This window comes from Dipodomys spectabilis, unplaced genomic scaffold (assembly GCF_019054845.1).
Source record: "Dipodomys spectabilis isolate Male_0828 unplaced genomic scaffold, ASM1905484v1 ptg000231l, whole genome shotgun sequence".
NCBI lineage: Eukaryota > Metazoa > Chordata > Mammalia > Rodentia > Heteromyidae > Dipodomys > Dipodomys spectabilis.
This window is the reverse complement of record NW_024870908.1, coordinates 6,895,042-6,913,086: the sequence shown is the minus strand read 5'-3', so window position 1 is coordinate 6,913,086 and position 18,045 is coordinate 6,895,042. Positions and strand designations below refer to the sequence as shown.

The 18,045-nt window shown below is 47.5% G+C and overlaps 2 protein-coding genes across 4 annotated transcripts in view; one reads left to right on the top strand and one right to left on the bottom strand.

Annotated features, from left to right (window-relative positions):
* Positions 1-2,798: 2,798 nt before the first annotated feature.
* The window catches only part of Naa60 (N-alpha-acetyltransferase 60, NatF catalytic subunit), a 33,333-nt gene continuing 18,086 nt past the window's right edge, over positions 2,799-18,045 (top strand). Inside the window, exon 1 of one of the 3 annotated variants that reach the window (XM_042698177.1) lies at positions 2,799-2,957. The gene's annotated coding sequence lies outside the window, so the exon portion shown is untranslated. Of the gene's footprint in view, positions 2,958-13,463; positions 13,547-14,107; positions 14,451-18,045 lie in introns of those variants that run through there. The other 2 variants (XM_042698178.1, XM_042698179.1) reach the window with 2 other exon arrangements.
* On the bottom strand, positions 3,947-13,048 carry Znf597 (zinc finger protein 597). The gene is made up of 4 exons (XM_042698171.1): positions 12,869-13,048; positions 10,481-10,607; positions 6,609-7,325; positions 3,947-5,882 (listed from the first exon to the last, which is right to left on the bottom strand). Exons 1-4 carry the CDS (start codon positions 12,899-12,901, stop codon positions 4,849-4,851), a joined length of 1,911 nt encoding a protein of 636 aa, XP_042554105.1. The 5' UTR covers positions 12,902-13,048; the 3' UTR covers positions 3,947-4,848.

Genomic DNA, 18,045 nt, shown 5'->3' with positions numbered 1-18,045 from the left:
GCGGGCGCAGGCAGCGGGCGCAGGCCCCAGCCGAGGCACCGCGATGCCTCCGCGCCGCCGAGCACGAGCTCGTCATGGACGCGAGTCGGCCGGCCGAGGCCCTCGGCCGCGTTGCCGCAGAGGACGCGGGTGACTCGCGGGGGAGGGGGGGAGCCCCTCCACCGGCCTGAGGACCGCGCAGGCGCAGCCGGAAGCGAATGCCGCCTGCTTCCGGTCCTGCCCACCGCAGCCGTGGCACTGCGATCGGCTGGCATCCGCCGCGGCGTGTCGGGTGCGGCTCCCGGAGGCCACGGGAGCCGGTCCCCGGTCCTGCCCGGCCCCCGGTCCTGCCCGGCCCCCGGCGCGGCCCGGCCCCCGGTCCTGCCCGGCCCCCGGTCCTGCCCGGCCCCCGGCGCGGCCCGGCCCCCGGTCCTGCCCGGCCCCCGGTCCTGCCCGGCCCCCGGCGCGGCCTGGCGCGGCCGCGCCTCCCACGCTGGACGCCCGCTGCCCGCGGAGCGGAGCCGCCTCGCCCTGCGCGGCCCAGGCCCGAGGTAGGTCAGGCCCGAGCCACGGCCTCATTTCTTTGCTTCAGTGGGTGAAACGCTCGCTTGAAGCCACAATCGAACCAGTCTTTAACATCCACGGCGCAGTGAAAGACGGGCTGGGAAGGTGGCTCAGGGGTAGAGCGCTCACCTCGCAGGCCTGAGGCCCCGGGTTCCATAAGCAGGAAAAGCCGGAAGTGGCGCTGTGGCTCAAGTAGAGCGCTCGCCTTGAGCTGAAGAGCTGAGAGACAGCGCCCAGGCCCCACGACCGACAAAAGAAACGAAAAAATTCACCTCGCCTTCACCACAAAATACTATTTATTACAATGAAAAATTGCACATCACATAGACACCATCAGTCTGCCGAAAGACTGCAATCTAGCGCTAGAACAATGAGAACGCACCAAGAACAGCAGAAGCCGGATCACTACATAAACAAAAGTGCATATGCTGAAACATTAAATAACCAAAAGTGCATATGGTAAACATACTTCTTAGGTATCCAAACAGTAGAGATTACAGTACATTCTTAGAATGATATAAACATGTATTTATGTTGTCTTCACCTTTTCCCCTGAACTGTTCATGCTAGGAGAGATCTCAATTCAAAAAGACAGAACACCTGTAATCAAATGTCCTTCGAAAGATGGTAACAGTCATCTTTACCCCAGATCAATAGCTCTCCTAATCTACAAGACTAAAACAACAGAGCTCCATAAGCCAGCAATCATGTTAGGTACACAGTTCATCACTGCATCAACAATAAAAGCCAGTTCCACAGAGTTTTCACTCTGTAAACATGTAGTTAGCCAACTATGCACAGTAACAAACTTTTACATTTAGTTTTTCATCCCTGGATTGGCTTTATGCAGTATTTAACAAACACTAACATGAAAAGCTAGTAATATCTGAGTTAGAAACAATCTTATGGGGTCTGCCTTTATTGTTTGACAGAACAGGAGGATGAAGAGACCATTATCATAAAAATAGCCTGAACACCACTGGCATAGTAGCTTGAGTAACATGTAACGAAAAACAAGGGCACTGCAGGACAACTAAAATATGCCTATTTCACAGTAACTAATATTCAGGCTTTTTCCCCTACATACTAGTCACAACAGAATGATTATTCCCATGAGTATGTTAACTGTTCTGTAAAATGTTATTTTTTTTCTAATTTTTTAATGAATTGTTTGGCAAAAGCTGTCAAATACAGAAAGCTGCGAATACTAAAAGGTAAATGCTGAAGGAAATATCTGGAAAGATGAAGTTCTGTATTAATGTGCGCAACAGAACTTGGACAAATTCTCATCTACATTTTCTTAGAAGCAAAGAAAGCATGACTGACTGCTTCTGTTTTTTCTATCACTGTTCAAGTGCCGTCTGAGATCTACTTCTTTCTGCAGCAAATATGCTGGTGGAAACCCAGTTACTCCTTGCCTCCCAGCTCTCTTAAAGCTGGAATACTATGAGTATATGGGTACCTTGCCAATTCCTCCCACTGAGAACAGAATCTGAAGAAAGGCATTGCTCTTGAGTAAACATCACTATACCCTTGCGTTAGTTGCAAAGAAAACTGAGGAACATCTACACAATTCAAAGTATCTCAAAGGTGAACTGAAGGCCTCTATTTTTTCTTTTTTTTTTAGTCGGTTGTGGGGCTTGAACTCTGGGCTTGGGCGCTGTCCCTGCATTCTTCAGCTCAAGGCTCTACCACTTGAGCCAAGGTGCCACTTCCAGTTTTCTGGTAGTTTATTGGAGATAAGAGTTTCTCGGACTTTCCTGCCTGGGCTGGCTTTGAACTGTGATCCTCAGGTCTCAGCCTCCTGAGTAGCTAGGATTACAGGCGTGAGCCACTGGCGCCCAGCTGCCTTTATTTTTAACTTAAGCCTTTGAATCTCTGACATAATGTCTTATATCCTCTAAGAGTGGATACAGAAACAAAGATCCAAGGCCAAGTGTGACCTTGATATACAGGGCAGGGCACATAGTCTCAATTTTGAGTCCACAATTTAAAAACCAGGTGACAGATAGGGGAAAAAGAATAGACACTGCTTGGGGCTGGGAAGTTGGCTCAGTGGTAGAGCGCTTGCCTTGCATGCATGAGGCCCTGGGTTCGATTCCTCAGCACCACATAAGCAAAATGAAAAAAGCCAGAAGTGGCGCCGTGGCTCAAGTGGTAGAGCGCTGGCCTTGAGCTGAAGAGCTGAGGGACAGCGCCCAGGCCTAGAGTTCAGGCCCCTTGAGCCCCTCAATCGGACCCCCCCCCCCAAAAAAGAATAGACACTGCTGGTTTCAGCCTTTCTCATTCCTGCTGCAGCAGCCAGCATCTTTCAAGACATCAGCTTCTCAACCTGCTCTTTTGTAGGACTGCCTTCTGAAATCCAGCTGATTGGCAAGAAGACCATGATACTTTTCAGCAATAATCCTACTCTAGTAAGTACTGTACTTTTATAACCTATTTAAACAGAATGAGGCCATTCTTTTAATCAAGACCACTTAAATTCGGCTTTGTTGTATCTATACAATCAATTTTGCTGTGAAGTAATTCCACGTGAACATATATTCATATCCTCTAGTTCTTAATAGCCATAATATTTGACAATATTTTGTTCCAATATTTTTTTCTGTAATGGTATCTACATCAAAGAGTTTTGATCAAAAGCCAAACAATTTCTATACATATTTTTCTTTGGAAATGGAGAAAAGATTCTTTTTCTTAAGCCAAAACTAAAGCCTTCATGATGTACTATCATGGAATGTGAAACTTCTGACCTGATGTAGGATAGGGAGTTTAAACTAGAAGTCCTTGGAGACTCTTCCCTTTCCTTGTATGTGAACGTGACAGTCAGGCCTTGGGCAAAGTAGAAAGGATTCTGGGATTACGTGTATAATGATCATCCTCCTATCCTATTTTAGCCTCCTTGTCTCCTAGAGGTGCTAGCTGTGTTGCCAAGGCCAAGAGGCAGTACAGTATCAAAAAGTGCATGACCTTTGAGGCTACCTCAATGCAGTGTCAGCATCATCACAATATGATGTTTTGTGGCTTAGCAAATTCTGACCTCACCCTCTGAGGACTTCTGTTTCCTCATTCATGAAACAAGAACAATCTCTTCTCTGTCACAGATTTACCTCTGTCACAGATTTACTCTAAAGATTAAATTACATAATATACCTAAAGTTTCTAGCGTGCTCAGAGAAAATAAAACAAACAGTTATGAAAGCTGGGTGCCAGTGGCTTATGCTTGTAGTCCCAGCTACTCAGGAGGCTGAGATCACAGTTTGAAGCCAGCCTAGGCAGGAAAGTCTGTGAGACTCTCATCTCCAATTAGCCACGAAAAAGCCAGAAGTGGAGCTGTGTCTCAAGTGGTTAAAAAAAAACAAAGCTAAGGGCAGCACCCAGGATTTGAGTTCAAGCCCCAGTAGCAGCGCACACATACAGCACACACACATACTCATGTACATGCACACACACAAAGTTAGGATTATTTATAACAAATCAGGTTATTTGTTTTAGTAGTGATCTGGAGACAGATCCTTCTAGAGAAGAGCAGGTATTTTCCACAAACCAAGTCCATCCAACCTCCTGAAAAGGGCTGTAATTATATTACTAAAACTCCTGTGAAGCACTTAAGTCACAGATGGCAGTACCTGCTTCTGCCATCAGATTTAAGAATGGAAACTCCATAGACTGTCTATTACAAGATATCAAGTAGCCAGCCATGGTAGTGCATGCCTATAATTCCAGCTCTCAGGAAGAAAGGCTAGAGGATCTTGATTGCAAGGCCAGCCTAGGCTATATAACAAGACCCTGTCTGAAAAAAAAAATTAAAATGTGGTCCTAAACTCTTATAGAAATTCTCTTGTAAAACAATGATCTCTTACAAATATTACACTCAGATAGTCATATGAAATGTATAAAAGACACAAAAAACACTCACTTTCCTAGACACATGTGCAAAACTGGCAAAAAAATAAGTTTTCCCTCTAGAACATTGTTTAAACGACATAAAAAACTAAAAGAACTCTAGCAATAACCTTCATTTTACTGAAAACTGGATTTTTTTTAAAATTTAAAGTTCTATATTTCTCTGGCTCATATAAATGGAATTTGATAACTGAGTTCAAATTGTGGCTCCAGTGGTAAGTGTGTGCTAGTGGCATTCCTTAATTAGGAATAAGGAAAAATACTGCCTAAGTTAAGGTTGTGGTAAGAATTAAATATATAGTGGAATGTATGTATAGGGCTGGAACATGGCGCCTGGCACATGAACAGTAACTTTCTCACCACAGAGATCCCCTAGGCATTAGCAAAAACTTGTTCTAATTATATGGTGCTTTTCTTGTGGGTTTGCCTATGAATAATGAGACGCATATACACTTTAAAACTCTTGCCACACTCCGTACATTTATAAGGTTTCTCTTCTGTGTGGCTCTTCTGGTGGCATGTGAGTTCTGACTCCAAAGCAAAACTTTTTGCACATACTTTACACTTATGGGGCTTTTCCCCAGTGTGAATGCTTTGGTGAGAAATAAGCTTAGAGAAACAAGGGAAGGTCTTGTCACAGTCAAGACACTGTAATGGTTTGAACTGGGAGAAGATGTAATAGTTTTCGTCATCAGTGCTGCTCTGATCGGGTTCCTCCTTGAAGCCCTGCTCCAGGAGGGGGCGACTCGAGGATGTCCCAGAGCTCTTCACGCTCAGAGCATTCTGGTAAGGCGAGGCCTGTGTGCTGGAATCTCCATTGAGATCCACATTCATCTTCCCAATTGAATACTTGTCATCATGAGCATAGGGAGCATAAGAGGTCTGTGTGCTGCAGTCTTCACTCAGAGACACATTTATTTTCCCAGTAGAATATTTCTCATCATGAGCATAGGGAGCATCTTGGTAAGGAAAGGTCTGTGTGCTGCAGTCTTCATTCAGAGCCACATTTATTTTTCCAGTAGAATATTTCTCATCATGAGCATAGGGAGCATCCTGGTAAGGATAGGTCTGTGTGCTGGAATCTTCATTCAGAGCCACATTTGTTTTCCCCACACAATATCTCTCATCATGAGCATAGGGAACATGCTGGTAAGGAGAAGGTGGTATGCTGGGCTTTTTATGCAAAACCACATTTGTTTTCCCACCAGAATATGTATCATAGTTCTCACAGGGATCATACCGGTAAGGAGAGGGTGCTGTGCTGGTTTTTTCATTCAAAGCCACATTTGTTTTCCCACCAGAATATTTATCATGGTTACCAAAAAGAGTGTTCTGGTAGAGAGAGGTCAGTGTGCTGGCTTTTTTATGCAAAGCCAGATTTAATGTCTTTCCAGAGTGTTTATCATGGTTAGCACAGGCAGTATTTTGGTAAGCTGAAGTTGGTGTGCTGGTTTTTTTATGCAAAGCCGTGTTTGTTTTTTTACCAGAGCGTTTCTTACAGTGAGCACATACAGCATTCCGGTGAGTTGAAGTTGATGTGCTGGATTTTTTTCGCGAAGCCAGATTTGCTTTCTTCCCAGAGCATTTCTTGCAGTGAGCACACGTAGTTTTTCGGTGAGTTGAAGTTGATGTGCTGGTTTTTTTACGCAAAGCTGGATTTGTTTTCTTCCCACAGCGTTTCTTACAGTGAGCACATGCAGTGTTGTGGTGAGTTGAGGTTGAGGTGCTGGTTTTTTTACGTGAAGCCGCATTTGTTTTCTTCCCACAGTGTTTCTTGCAGTGAGCACACAGTGTTTTTCGGTGAGTTGAAGTTGATGTGCTGGTTTTTTTACGCAAAGCGGGATTAGTTTTCTTCCCAGAGGATTTTTTACAGTGAGCACACAGAGTGTTTTTGTGAGTTGAGCAAGTTGGTGTGCTGGGTTTTTTATGTAAAGCCAGATTTGTTTTCTTTCTAGAGGATTTATGACAGCCAGCACACGCATTGTTTTTGTGAGTTGGAGTTGGTGTGCTGTTTTTTTTACGTGAAGCCACATTGGCTTTTTTGCCACAGTGTTTACCGCAGTTGGCACACTTAAGTGTGCTGGTTTTTTTACGTGAGGCCCGACTTCTTTTCTTCCCACAGTATTTACCGCAGTGGGTACACGCAATGTTTCGGTGACTTGAAGTTGGTGTTCTGGTTTTTTTATGCAAAGCCACATGTTTCTTAGCAGAATTTTTATCGTGGTTAGCATGCTTATCTGTTTTTTCAGCAGTGTGGCTTTTCTGATGCTGGGTCAAGTCTGAGAGCCACTTAAAGCCTCTCCCACATACGGCACACGGGTAGGGTTTCTGCTTTGTGTGGCTCTTCATGTGCCGGGACAGATGGGAGTGCTGGCGGAACCTGGCAGCACACTTGACACACTTATATGGCTTCTCACCAGTGTGGACTCTCCTGTGCGTCCTCAAGTTGGCTCTATGATTGAAGATCTTCCCACAGTCATCACATGTATACTGGTTCTCTCTTGAATGAGTTTTCTGACGTAAACCAAGGTATGAATTATCACAGAAGGTTTGGTCACATTCAGCACTCTGGTAAACATTGTCAGGGGGTTCTTCCCCGGGAGGCTCAGTAATTTCTGAAAGTGTTCTGGTTCCTAAATACTGAGAGAGTTCTACTAATGGGGTATGGTTGTCAATGGTAATTAAAAGGTTTATGAATCGTTTTTTGCAAGTGGAAGTTCCACTTGATATTTTCCATTCAGGGAATGTAACCTCATCTTCAGAAGATTCTGGATAATCAACAAGGGGTGAAGCAATGGAGTGCTCTAGGGAATGCTCTTCAAATTCCATAGACTCTAGGCTTAACTGCGGGTTAGTGTCAGTCTTGCCTTCCACTCCTGTTGATAAAAAACAAAATAAGGCAAAACAGACAATGCCTGGAGGTGAAACTAGGGAAGGGAAAGTTCAAGTAGTTACACAGAAGACTAGGAAACAGCACATAGGTTCTCTTAAATGCAGAAACTGACAAATAGGCACCGTTGAGAGCCACAAGGCTCTCGTGACTTCCCAAAAAATCCAATTCTCCAGAAATATACTAGAAGGAGAGAGCAGAGAATGGTGATCAGTAAGGGCCAGAAGGACAAGTGCTAGGGACAAGCTTGGCAGATGCTGACTAAATGAATGGTTTTCTACTTAGTCTGTTTTGATCTCAAGAGCTTTTCACAGACTGGTGCTGGTGGCTCCCATCTGAAACCTTAGCTACTCAGCAGTCTGAGACCTGGAGAGTTGCAAAGTTCAAAGCCAGCCTGAACAGAAACTGAGATTCCATCAACAAAAATATTGACAGGAGGTATGATCAAGTGGTAGAGCACTAGCCCTGAGCAAGAAAGCCAGGGAGCAGGCAAAAGGCCAAATGGAAGCCTTAGTACTGGCATAGGCATGCATGTACGTGCGCGTACACACACACACACAGAAATTTTCATTATATAAGTTACCTCAGGGACAGTGAGGTATCAACTCTGGAATGGATAGCTGGAGGGTATGGCCCTAGTAGAACACTCGCCTAGCTAGTTAAAAGGTTCTGAGCTCACACTGAGTACAAAGGAGAAGTAACACACATGCAAAATATAATTGAGATTGACGTACTTATTTACCAAAAAGGTAAGTTTTGGTAATTTTTCTGCCTTAACAAAGAAACACAGGTTTCCCAGAGCAGCCTCACTGTCACTATCCTTCAGGGAAGGATCAAAGTAGACTGCTGTGTGCCATGGGCAAATAATGTTCTCTCAAAAGTGGCTGACAAAACTTGAAGGTGGCAAAAAGAATTTCTTTTTAATATTTTTCTGCACATAAGTAGCCCTACACATCTACAGCCTCTGAATCGTAGATTCAACCAATCACAGATTGAAAATATTCACAGCAGATGTCACATCTGTGATGAGCATATACTTTTCTTCTTTCATTCTTTCCCAAACAATACAATGCAAGCACTCCTTATACTGTTTTTAACCTATATTAGTATTGTAAGTAATCTAGATATGATTTAAAAGTCTGTGGGAGGCCATGAATAGCTCACATACAAATACTACACCACTTTGTGTAACAGATGAGCATTTTCAGAGTTTGGCATCTTGCGGGGAGGGGAAGTCGCAGAGGGGAGAAGGAAGAGGTTGGCTGTGTCCTAGAACCAGTCTCTTGTGGATAGGAAGGACAACTCTATTCTTCATTTGTAAAGCCAGAATATTAACACAGAAGGGACCTTTCCTTCCAATGAGTATTACTACAGAAAGGACCTTTCCTTCCAATGAAACAAAGTCTGATGATTGTCCCAGGTCACTGACTGCAAGGTGTTTCTGGGCTGCAGTACAATGAATGTAAATGCAAATAGTTTACAGTGGTTTTGCTGATGTGAGAATGAATTCAGAGATAATGGATTCCAATGCAAATCTCAAATGGATTCCAGAGCAAAATAACTGCAAAACAAATAGCTCCCCAGAAACAGACTTAGATTATCTGCATGCAATTCCCTTTAAAATATTTTTTTTTGAGACATTTGCTATTCAGGAAGTAAAATTCAGGTTCAAGATGAGCCTAGGCCAAACATCTGCACACATAAAGTTAGCAGAACCCCATCTAAACAAAAAAAAAAAAAAAAAAAAACAGGTGTGGAGGTCTGCTGCTGTAATCCAACCTACACATGAGACCTTAAATAATAGAATCCTAGCCAAGGCTGACACAAAGCAAAACGCTGGTGGCTCATGCCTGTCAGGAGGCTGAGATCTGAGGGTCTATGTTTGAAGCTATCCTGGCCAGGAAAGTTCAGGAGATTCTTATCTCCAGTTAACCACCAGAAAACCACAAGTGGCACTGTGGCTCAAAAGGTAGAGTGCTAGCCTTGAGCACAAAGAGGCTCAGAGGCAGTTCCCAGGCCCCGAGTTCAAGCCCCACAACCAACAACAAAAAATAAGAATTAAAGCAAAAAAAGTTACATGTGTGGTTCAAGTAGTAGAGTGCCTGCCTAGAAAATTTGAGGCCCTGTAGTTAAACCTCCATACTACCTTTTTTTTTGGTCGGTCGTGGGGCTTGAACAATGGGCCTGGGCATTGTCCCTGAGCTGTCTTCAGCTCAAGGCTAGCACTCTCACTTGAGCCACAGCGCCACTTCCAGCCTTTTCTGGTTATGTGGTGCTGAGGAATCAAACCACAGGGCCTCAATACATGCAAGGCAAGCGCTCTACCAGTGAGCCACCTTCCCAGACCCTAATTTTTTTTTTTTTTTTTTTAAAGAACTCTTGCCGAATACTAATCTGCCTCTATCTGTAGAAGCTACTCAAACCTACGGAAAGTACCACTGCAGATGAATATACAAAGCAAAGATTCATGACCCAAAGTGGAAAGACCTAATACATAGGACATTAGTCTCCTCAGAAAATACTGCCTAAGCAATAGGCCAAATAAGGCAATAGGCTGATCTGAATTCACCATAATAAAGCAAAGGCAAACCCTGAAAGGATCAAACTGACTTCAGATAACTGCATCCTGAAACAAAGTGCAAAACTATTTTCTAAAATACAACAAAAGACATCAACAAACATAAAATTCACAATGTCCAAAATCTACTAAAAATTTACAAGGCATGTGAAAGAATTAGGAAACTGTGACTTAGTAAGAGGAGAAAAACCCATCAATGGAAACAGACCCAAGAAGGACACACCTGATAAAACTAGCACAAAAAATGTTTTAAAAGCTATTATAAATATACTCCATTTGGTCAAGAAGGTAGTAAACATGAACATGACAAAGTAGAAGATATAAAACACGAAAAAAATATAACCAAACCCAGAAATGAAGGCTACTCATATATAATAGTAAAACACATCTGAAAAGATAATCTCAGACTTTGAAACTTGTTCTTTCATGTAAGTTGTTATCACAAAGATACAATCACCTAGAAAAAGGGTATTATTCAACACCATCAACATGTGGAGAAGGCATGAAATCCGCATCCTGGAACACACAAAATTCCCAAAGCACAGCAAGAAAAACCGCCTTACCAATGCGAGTCCCATCGTCCAAACATTCCTTGGTGGCCTTTCTGCTCCGGGGCCCTGGAGCAGCATGTGGACTCACACATTCCTCTTGAGAAAAATGCACGGCCAGATCTTCAAATAGCATTGGCCCCTGAAAAAACAGGAGAGCCCATCTCACTACAAGTGGTTAGCAGGACAAGCCCTCTGGTGTGTTGGAAGATAAAAGAGCTAAAAACATCACAGATGCTGGGGGCTGACGCCTGTAATCCTAGCTCCTCAGGAGGCTGAGATCTGAGGATTGCTGTTCAAAGCCAGTCCTGGCTTATCATCAGTTAACCACCAGAAAACCGGAAGCGGGGCTGTGCTCAAGATGGTAGGGCACTAGCCCTGAGTTCAAGCCCCATGACTGACCACCCACACACACATAAAATCACAGACAAGGGAGAAAAAGGACTCAATGTCAAATACTCCCCAGGACAGGAATGGATATAAACACATCGTAGGGGTGCCTTCAGAGTTGGAAAGAAGATAGTACGTGGCTCGACCTGTAGTTGTCCCTGGAAAGGATGGAGAACCAGACTAGAGGAGGAAAATCACTAAGGATGCTGTAAGAAAAACTGGCCATCTCAGGAAGAAAAAGAAAGACTTCCCCAGTTCCTGCCAGCACTCCTTCAAGGCCCTTCTTCCTAAGTTTACTTCTCTAACCAATTGAACTTTGGCATGATTAAGAATCACTGTGGCCAGGAGATGGCGGCTCACACCTGTTATCTTAGCTACTCTAGGAGGCTGAGATCTGAGGATCGCAGTTCAAAGCCAGCTGGGGCAGAAAAGCCCTTGAGACTCATCTCCAATACACTACTCAGAAAAAACAAGAAGTGGTGCTGCGGCTCACGTGGTAGATCACTAGCCTTGAGCACAGAAAGGCTCAAGGATGGAGCCAAGGCCCAAGCTGAAACCCCTGGCCCATTCCCCACCCCCTCCCCCCCCAAAAAAATCACCGTGGTTGGCTGGGAATGTGACAGTGGTAGAGTGCTTGCCTAGCATGCATGAAGCCCTAGGTTTGATTCCTTAGTACCACATACACAGATAAAAACCGGAAGTGGCACCGAGTAGCCTTGGGCAAAAAAAGCTCAGGGAGAATACCCAGGCCCTGAGTTCACGAAAAAAATCACTGTGGCATCATTATCATATTCAACGGGTATGAAGCCTAAAAGTCTACGTAGAGAGTGACTTTCCTCTCAACAGTGAGGAGGGCTGAGAATTTTTTAAAAATTGTTGTTATAAAGGTGGTGTCCAGAGGGATTACTTAGGTCAGATAGAGAAAGCTTCCCTTTGGACCACGTCATCCCTTCCAAGCACGCTGTTTGAGAAAAACAGTTCTAGGCCCCTCCCCGCGCCCTCCCCCTAGCTGCGCAGAGGAAGTCGGGCAGCGAGGACCCGTGGAGAAGACACCCCCACCGCGACTGCGGGGAGGGGGGGCCCCGCCGGGGCCAGGCCAGAGCCTCACCAACCAGGAGACACCCCCACCGCGGCCGCGGGCCTCGGCCTGCGCCCACGGGGCCTCACCAACCAGGAGACACCCCCACCGCGGCCGCGGGCCTCGGCCTGCGCCCACGGGGCCTCACCAACCAGGAGACACACCCACCGCGGCCGGGGGCCTCGGCCTGCGCCCACGGGGCCTCACCAACCAGGAGACACCCCCACCGCGGCCGGGGGCCTCGGCCTGCGCCCACTGGGCCTCACCAACCAGGAGACACCCCCACCGCGGCCGGGGGCCTCGGCCTGCGCCCACGGGGCCTCACCAACCAGGAGACACCCCCACCGCGGCCGCGGGCCTCGGCCTGCGCCCACGGGGCCTCACCAACCAGGAGACACCCCCACCGCGGCCTCGGGCCCCGCCAGAGCCTCACCAACCAGGAGACACACCCACCGCGGCCTCGGGCCCCGCCAGAGCCTCATCAACCAGGAGACACACCCACCGCGGCCGGGGGCCTCGGCCTGCGCCCACGGGGCCTCACCAACCAGGAGACACACCCACCGCGGCCGGGGGCCTCGGCCGGCGCCCAGGGGGCCCCTCCGGGGCCGCGGGCCTCGGGGCCCCGCTAGAGCTTCACCAAGCAGGAGACACACCGCGCCCACGGGCCTCACCAAGCAGGAGACACACCCACCGTGGCCGGGGGCCTCGGGGCCCCGCCAGAGCCTCACCAACCAGGAGACACCCACCGCGGTTCTCATCTCCGATTAAAAGGCCAGAAGGAAAGCTGTGGCTCAGGCGGTAGAGCGCCAGCCTTGAGCGGACGAAGCTCAGGGATGGCGCCCAGGCCCCGAGTTCAAGCCCCAGGGTCGGCGCGCGCGCGCACACACATATGCACACTTCCACGAAAGAGAAAAGAAAAAAGTGCCTGGCCTCACCTGGGCTTCCGAGGTCGGGAGCATCGACGCCATCTGCGGTGAGGGGCGCCGTCGCCGAGACGCCTCGGGACGTCAGGCTGAGGCTCCGAGAGCGCGGCCCTCAGAGACCCCCGGGAGGCCGCCAGCCTCCCCGCGCACCATGCGCCTCCCGCGAGCCCGGCGGGCACCTGCGCCGCCACGGGCCTCGAGGAGGAGCCTCGCGGCAACGAGGGCCTCGGCCTACCCGGACCCGGGCGCCGGGGAGCAACGCAGCAGAGGCGAAGCGATGCTGCAATGAAGATGCAACGCAGCAGAGATGAGAGACGCGCAGAGCGCGCGCGCGCTGCGGGGGCGGCGGCCGCCCACGCAGCCGCAGTGCGCAAACCGCCGGAAGCGACGCACCCCGGCGGCGGCGGGGGGGGGGGCCTCCGCCGTCCTGTGCGCTGATTGGATGGATGCCCCAGAAAGGGCAGCCCCTCTTCTGTCTGGACCAATTGAGTATCTTACTCAAAGTCATTGTACAGTCGGCCATTGAAAGACTTCGCTACTTCTGCGTGTCCACAAAGGAGGCATTTCCGCTTCCGCCTGCCGGGTCTCCCCAGTGAGTTCCCGGAGGTTGACCCCTTCAGTGGGGTGACGCGCGAGGCGTGATGGTTCCAAGGAGGAGAACGAGAGATTGCAGAGCTCGCGAGAGAGTCGGTAACGACACGTGTGACCCTCAGGCCTCGTGGGCGTGAAGCTGGGGGTCGGGCCGAGGCCCGGAGGGGCGAGAGGGGATGAGCAGGGGGGAGTCGGGATCCGACGCCAAGTGGCGCGGACCCCCGCCGCGCCCTCCCAGCCCCAGCGGGGCGTGGGCCGACGTCACCGTGCTGGGCCGGCGCGGCGTCAACCGAGTCGCGAACCGGGCGCCTTCCCACACGGGCCGCGGCGCCGGCCAGCGCCGCCGCCGCCGCTCCAGCTCGGACTCGGCCACCTTGCTCGGCTGGCTTGGTCGTGAATGGCGCCCTACCACTTGAGCCGTGTCTCTAGTCTGGTGGTGGTGGCTTTTGGTTTCTGTTGTTTTTGTTTTTGTTTTTTTGTCCAGTCGTGGGGCTGAACGCTGGGCTGGGCGCTGTCCCTCAGCTCTTCAGCTCAAGGCGAGCGCTCTACCACTTGAGCCACAGCGCCACTTCCGGCTTTTTTCTTTTTGCTTATGTGGTGCTGAGGAATCGAACCCAGGGCCTCAGGCATGCAAGGCAAGCGCTCTACCACTGAGCCACCTTCCCAGCCTAGTTTGGTTTTTGTTTTTGTTTTTTTCTGCTTAGACATAGAATCTCTCGAACTTTTCTTCCCGGTCCGACTTTGAACCACGATCCTCAGATCTCAGCCTCCTGAGTAGCTAGGATTACTGACTGGCATGAACAGCAATCAGGTTTCTAGCCAACGTTTTCTCAGTGGCGTGGAGTTCAAAGCACTTCTTGCTGGGGCCATGTGGACATTTCTGACTTTACTGAGCCGTTTCAAAATCATCAGTCCAGGCAGAGGGCTGAGGGAAGCATGGAAGAAGGCATGCTTCTGCCGTCGTGTACCCAGTGATTTCGCAGGCCTTACGTGGCACAAACAGGTATTCCCCACCCTTGAGAGATGATGTGAGAGCAATAATGGTGTTTGGGGAAGTCGGGAGATAGAAAAGACAAGGCTAATACTATCTTGAAAATAAAGACCGAATGTAAATTCCAGTTATTAAATGGAAGCAGATAAACAAGCATTTGGTCTGATTGGTAAACCCAGTCTCAGGGCACACTGCCATTGATGGAGAAACAGACCTCCACGATTTGCCTTAACCCTCTGAGATGGGGCTGTGTGGCCACATGGTCACCCTCTTCCATCTTTTTGGGGCCTGTCATCATTGGTGATTCTTCTTTTATACTTGCATTATTTCACACTAAGGGAAAAATCTCTGGAAGCAAAATGCTTGGCTCCTGGTCGTTGTGGTTGTGACCCGTGCGTTAGAACCGTGTGTCAGGAGAACCTGTCTCATGCAGATTTCACTGAGCCTTTTTGCTCCCTCCAGTGTGCTCCCTGGGTGGTTCAGAGTCCTCTCAAGGCAGAGCTAATACTAATCAACAGGCTTTTAGGCAGGCTTAACATGAAGTAGTCTTTCTGGAAAAGATGTTTTTGAGACTCATGGCTTTCCACCTGCGGCTTGAACTCAGACTCTGAACACTGTCCTTTAGCTTTTTTTTTTGCTCAAGGCTGGCACTCTACCACTTGAGCCACACTTTCACTTTTAGCTTTTTTGGTGGTTAGAGATGAGTATTTCATGGGCTTTCCTGCCCAGGTTGGCTTTGAAGCAGAATCCTCAGGTCTCAGACTTCTGATAACAGGAGTGATTCATGATGGCATTTAGCAATGAACCAGTTTGTGTTAGTGATGAATTCATTTGTGATTGTTTCTTAGTGGATACTCTGGGCAGCCATTAGGGTGAGGAGAAGAGCTTCATTCTGCAAAGGCCACGGGTGGATGTCTCATTGTAAAACAGATGATACCTAGCTTCCTTGCAGAGTTAAGGAAGAATAAGAACCACCTAAATCCCACTGTAGTACAACAGATGCCTCTGTTGGAGTCCTTGTCAAACCCTGTAATCACACATCTCCCAGACACAGTGTCCTCACCATTGAGCCCACAGCGGCTGGCCCTCTATCAGTGAAGAGAGGGAAAAAGAATTTTGTTTCAAAGCTTGGTTTTCGTCTTGCTTTCTGTTTATGAAAACATAGTGGTGGTTCATGTTAGTAAGATCTGAAGGTTGGGGACTTGGTTCAAGTGGTAGAATGCCTGCCTAGCAAGCCTGATGTCCGGAATTCAACTCCAATCTCATTACAATCAGTAACAAATGAGGGGCTGGGAAGGTGGCTCAGTGGTAGAGCGCTTGCCTTGCATGCATGAGGCCCTGGGTTCGATTCCTCAGCACCACATAAGCAGAAAAAGCCGGAAGTGGTGCTGTGGCTCAAGTGGTAGAGCACTAGCCTTGAGCTGAAGAGCTGAGGGACAGCACCCAGGCCCAGAGTTCAGGCCCCACGACCAGACCCCCCCCCCCAAAAAAAAATAACAAATTAATAAAATATAGCTGGGCACTGGCATTAAATAAGTAAAGTCTCTGAAAGGATTCTAGGAAATTGTAGAGATGATTACCTGAGTTAGCTGCCAATCAACAGTGGAGGGAAGCTCCTTTCTCACCATGTATCCTTTCATTTCTGCTTTTTAAAATTATCACAGGCATGCCTTACTTCTTCTTTTAAAAAGTTTCATTTTCAGAGGATCCTCTCAAGTTAAAAAAAAATCCTGTTGGATAAATTTGTAAAAAAAAAAAAAAAATGTAAAGATAAGGGATTCATAAAAACTGGGAGAAGAAAAAGATCAAACATACAAGAAATGGCACCTGAGTACAATGGGAACTCTTGTACTTCAGAAAAGTAAAGAATACCCCATAGCGGGGAGGGTGTGGGCCACTGTACTGCCACAGCAGGTACAGAATCTTGTCAGTCTTGGTCTGAGATCACATCAGTTAAACCTTCCTAGCAGGCAATTTTAACTTTGTTTCCAAAGTTAAAATGTGAGTAAAAATAATTGAACCAACATTCTAGAAATTTTTCCTAAGGAAATAACATGTTTTCTCCCAGTTATGTAATGATTTTTTTCCACTTTGCAATGATGCAAAAGCAGTGCACATTGTGTGGAAACCACATCTGACACTTTGATCTTTCCTTAGGGTAGCAAAATATGGTAGCAATATATGGCACGATACTTACTCGAGCTGTTAGGCAAGCTGCGATCTCAGTGATCAAGAAGATTAACCAGCGGGCGTGATGGCTCAGGCCTGTAATCCTAGCTACTCAAGAAGCTGAGATCTGAGGATTGCGGTTCAAAGCCAGCCCAAGCAGGAAAGGACAAGAGACTCATCTCCAATAAAGCACTCACAAAACTGGAAATGGTGCTGTGGCTCAAGTGGTAGAGCTCTAACCTTGAGCTGAAGAGCTGAGGGACAGCGCCCAGGCCCAGAGTTCAAGCCCCAGGACCAAAAAAAAAAAAAGAAAAGATTAACCAGTACTATACAGTGTGCTGTGTTGAATATATAAGTATTCAGTAATGACATGAGGTGGTCAATGTTGTATTATAACCTAGGCTTTTTGCAAGATGAATTTGCAAAAGTGTAGACTAAGGGAAGTTCTCTGAGCACGCTAGGCTATGATGGTTTTTAAAGTTTGATTGGAGGCACAGACAGACATATGTGTACATAAACACTATGGACAAGCATATACACACGTATCTTCGCCAGTTCACTTTCACTTGCCAATTCATCTTCTAGTGCTATACATAGAGCCCTGGAAACAAATGTTTTACTCTGCCATCTGGAGAGTGCTTCTCACTTTAGTGATCCTGTTTGGTGCATTCTTACTTAAATGCAAATTCTGATCCAGTCTGAGGTTTGTCATTTGTCACAAGCTCCTAGGTGATGGGCCACACACAGTAGTGAGGACCCAGGAAGTTTGCCTGTCCCATATGACTGAAGGGGTTCCTCACTGCACTCATGTTCTGACAAGGGGAAAGGGGAAGGGCGAGCAATTTCTTTCTTCTTTTTTTGTGCCAGTCCTGAGGCTTGAACTCGGGCCCTGGGTTCTGTCTCTGTACTCAAGTCCAGCACTCTACCACTTGAACCACAGTGCCACTTCCGGCTTTTTCTGAGTTTATTATTGGAGATAAGAGTCTCAAACTTTCCTGCCCTGGTTGGCTTCAACCCATAATCCTCAGATACCAGGGGCCTGAACTCAGCCTGAGCGCTGTCCCTCAGCTCTTCAGCTCTAGGCTAGCATTCTACCACTTGAGCTACAGCGCCACTTCCGGTTTTCTGGTGGTTTACTGGAGAGAAGAGTTTCACCAATTTTCCTGCCTGGGTTGGCTTTGAACCACGATCCTCAGATCTCAGCCTCCTGAGTAGCTAGGATTACAGGCATGAGCCATCCGCACCCAGCCACAGCGTCTTGGGTAGGTAGGATTATAAGTATGAGCCACTGGTGCTAGTGTAGTTTCTTTTTCTTCTTCCTTTCTTCTTTTTTTGTATGCTGAGGTTTTAATTTAGACCTATTCCCCCAGCCCTCTTTGCCTTAAGTTTCTCAAGTAGTCTTGTTCTTTTGCCCAGCTTCCCCTTGGACTGTTATTTT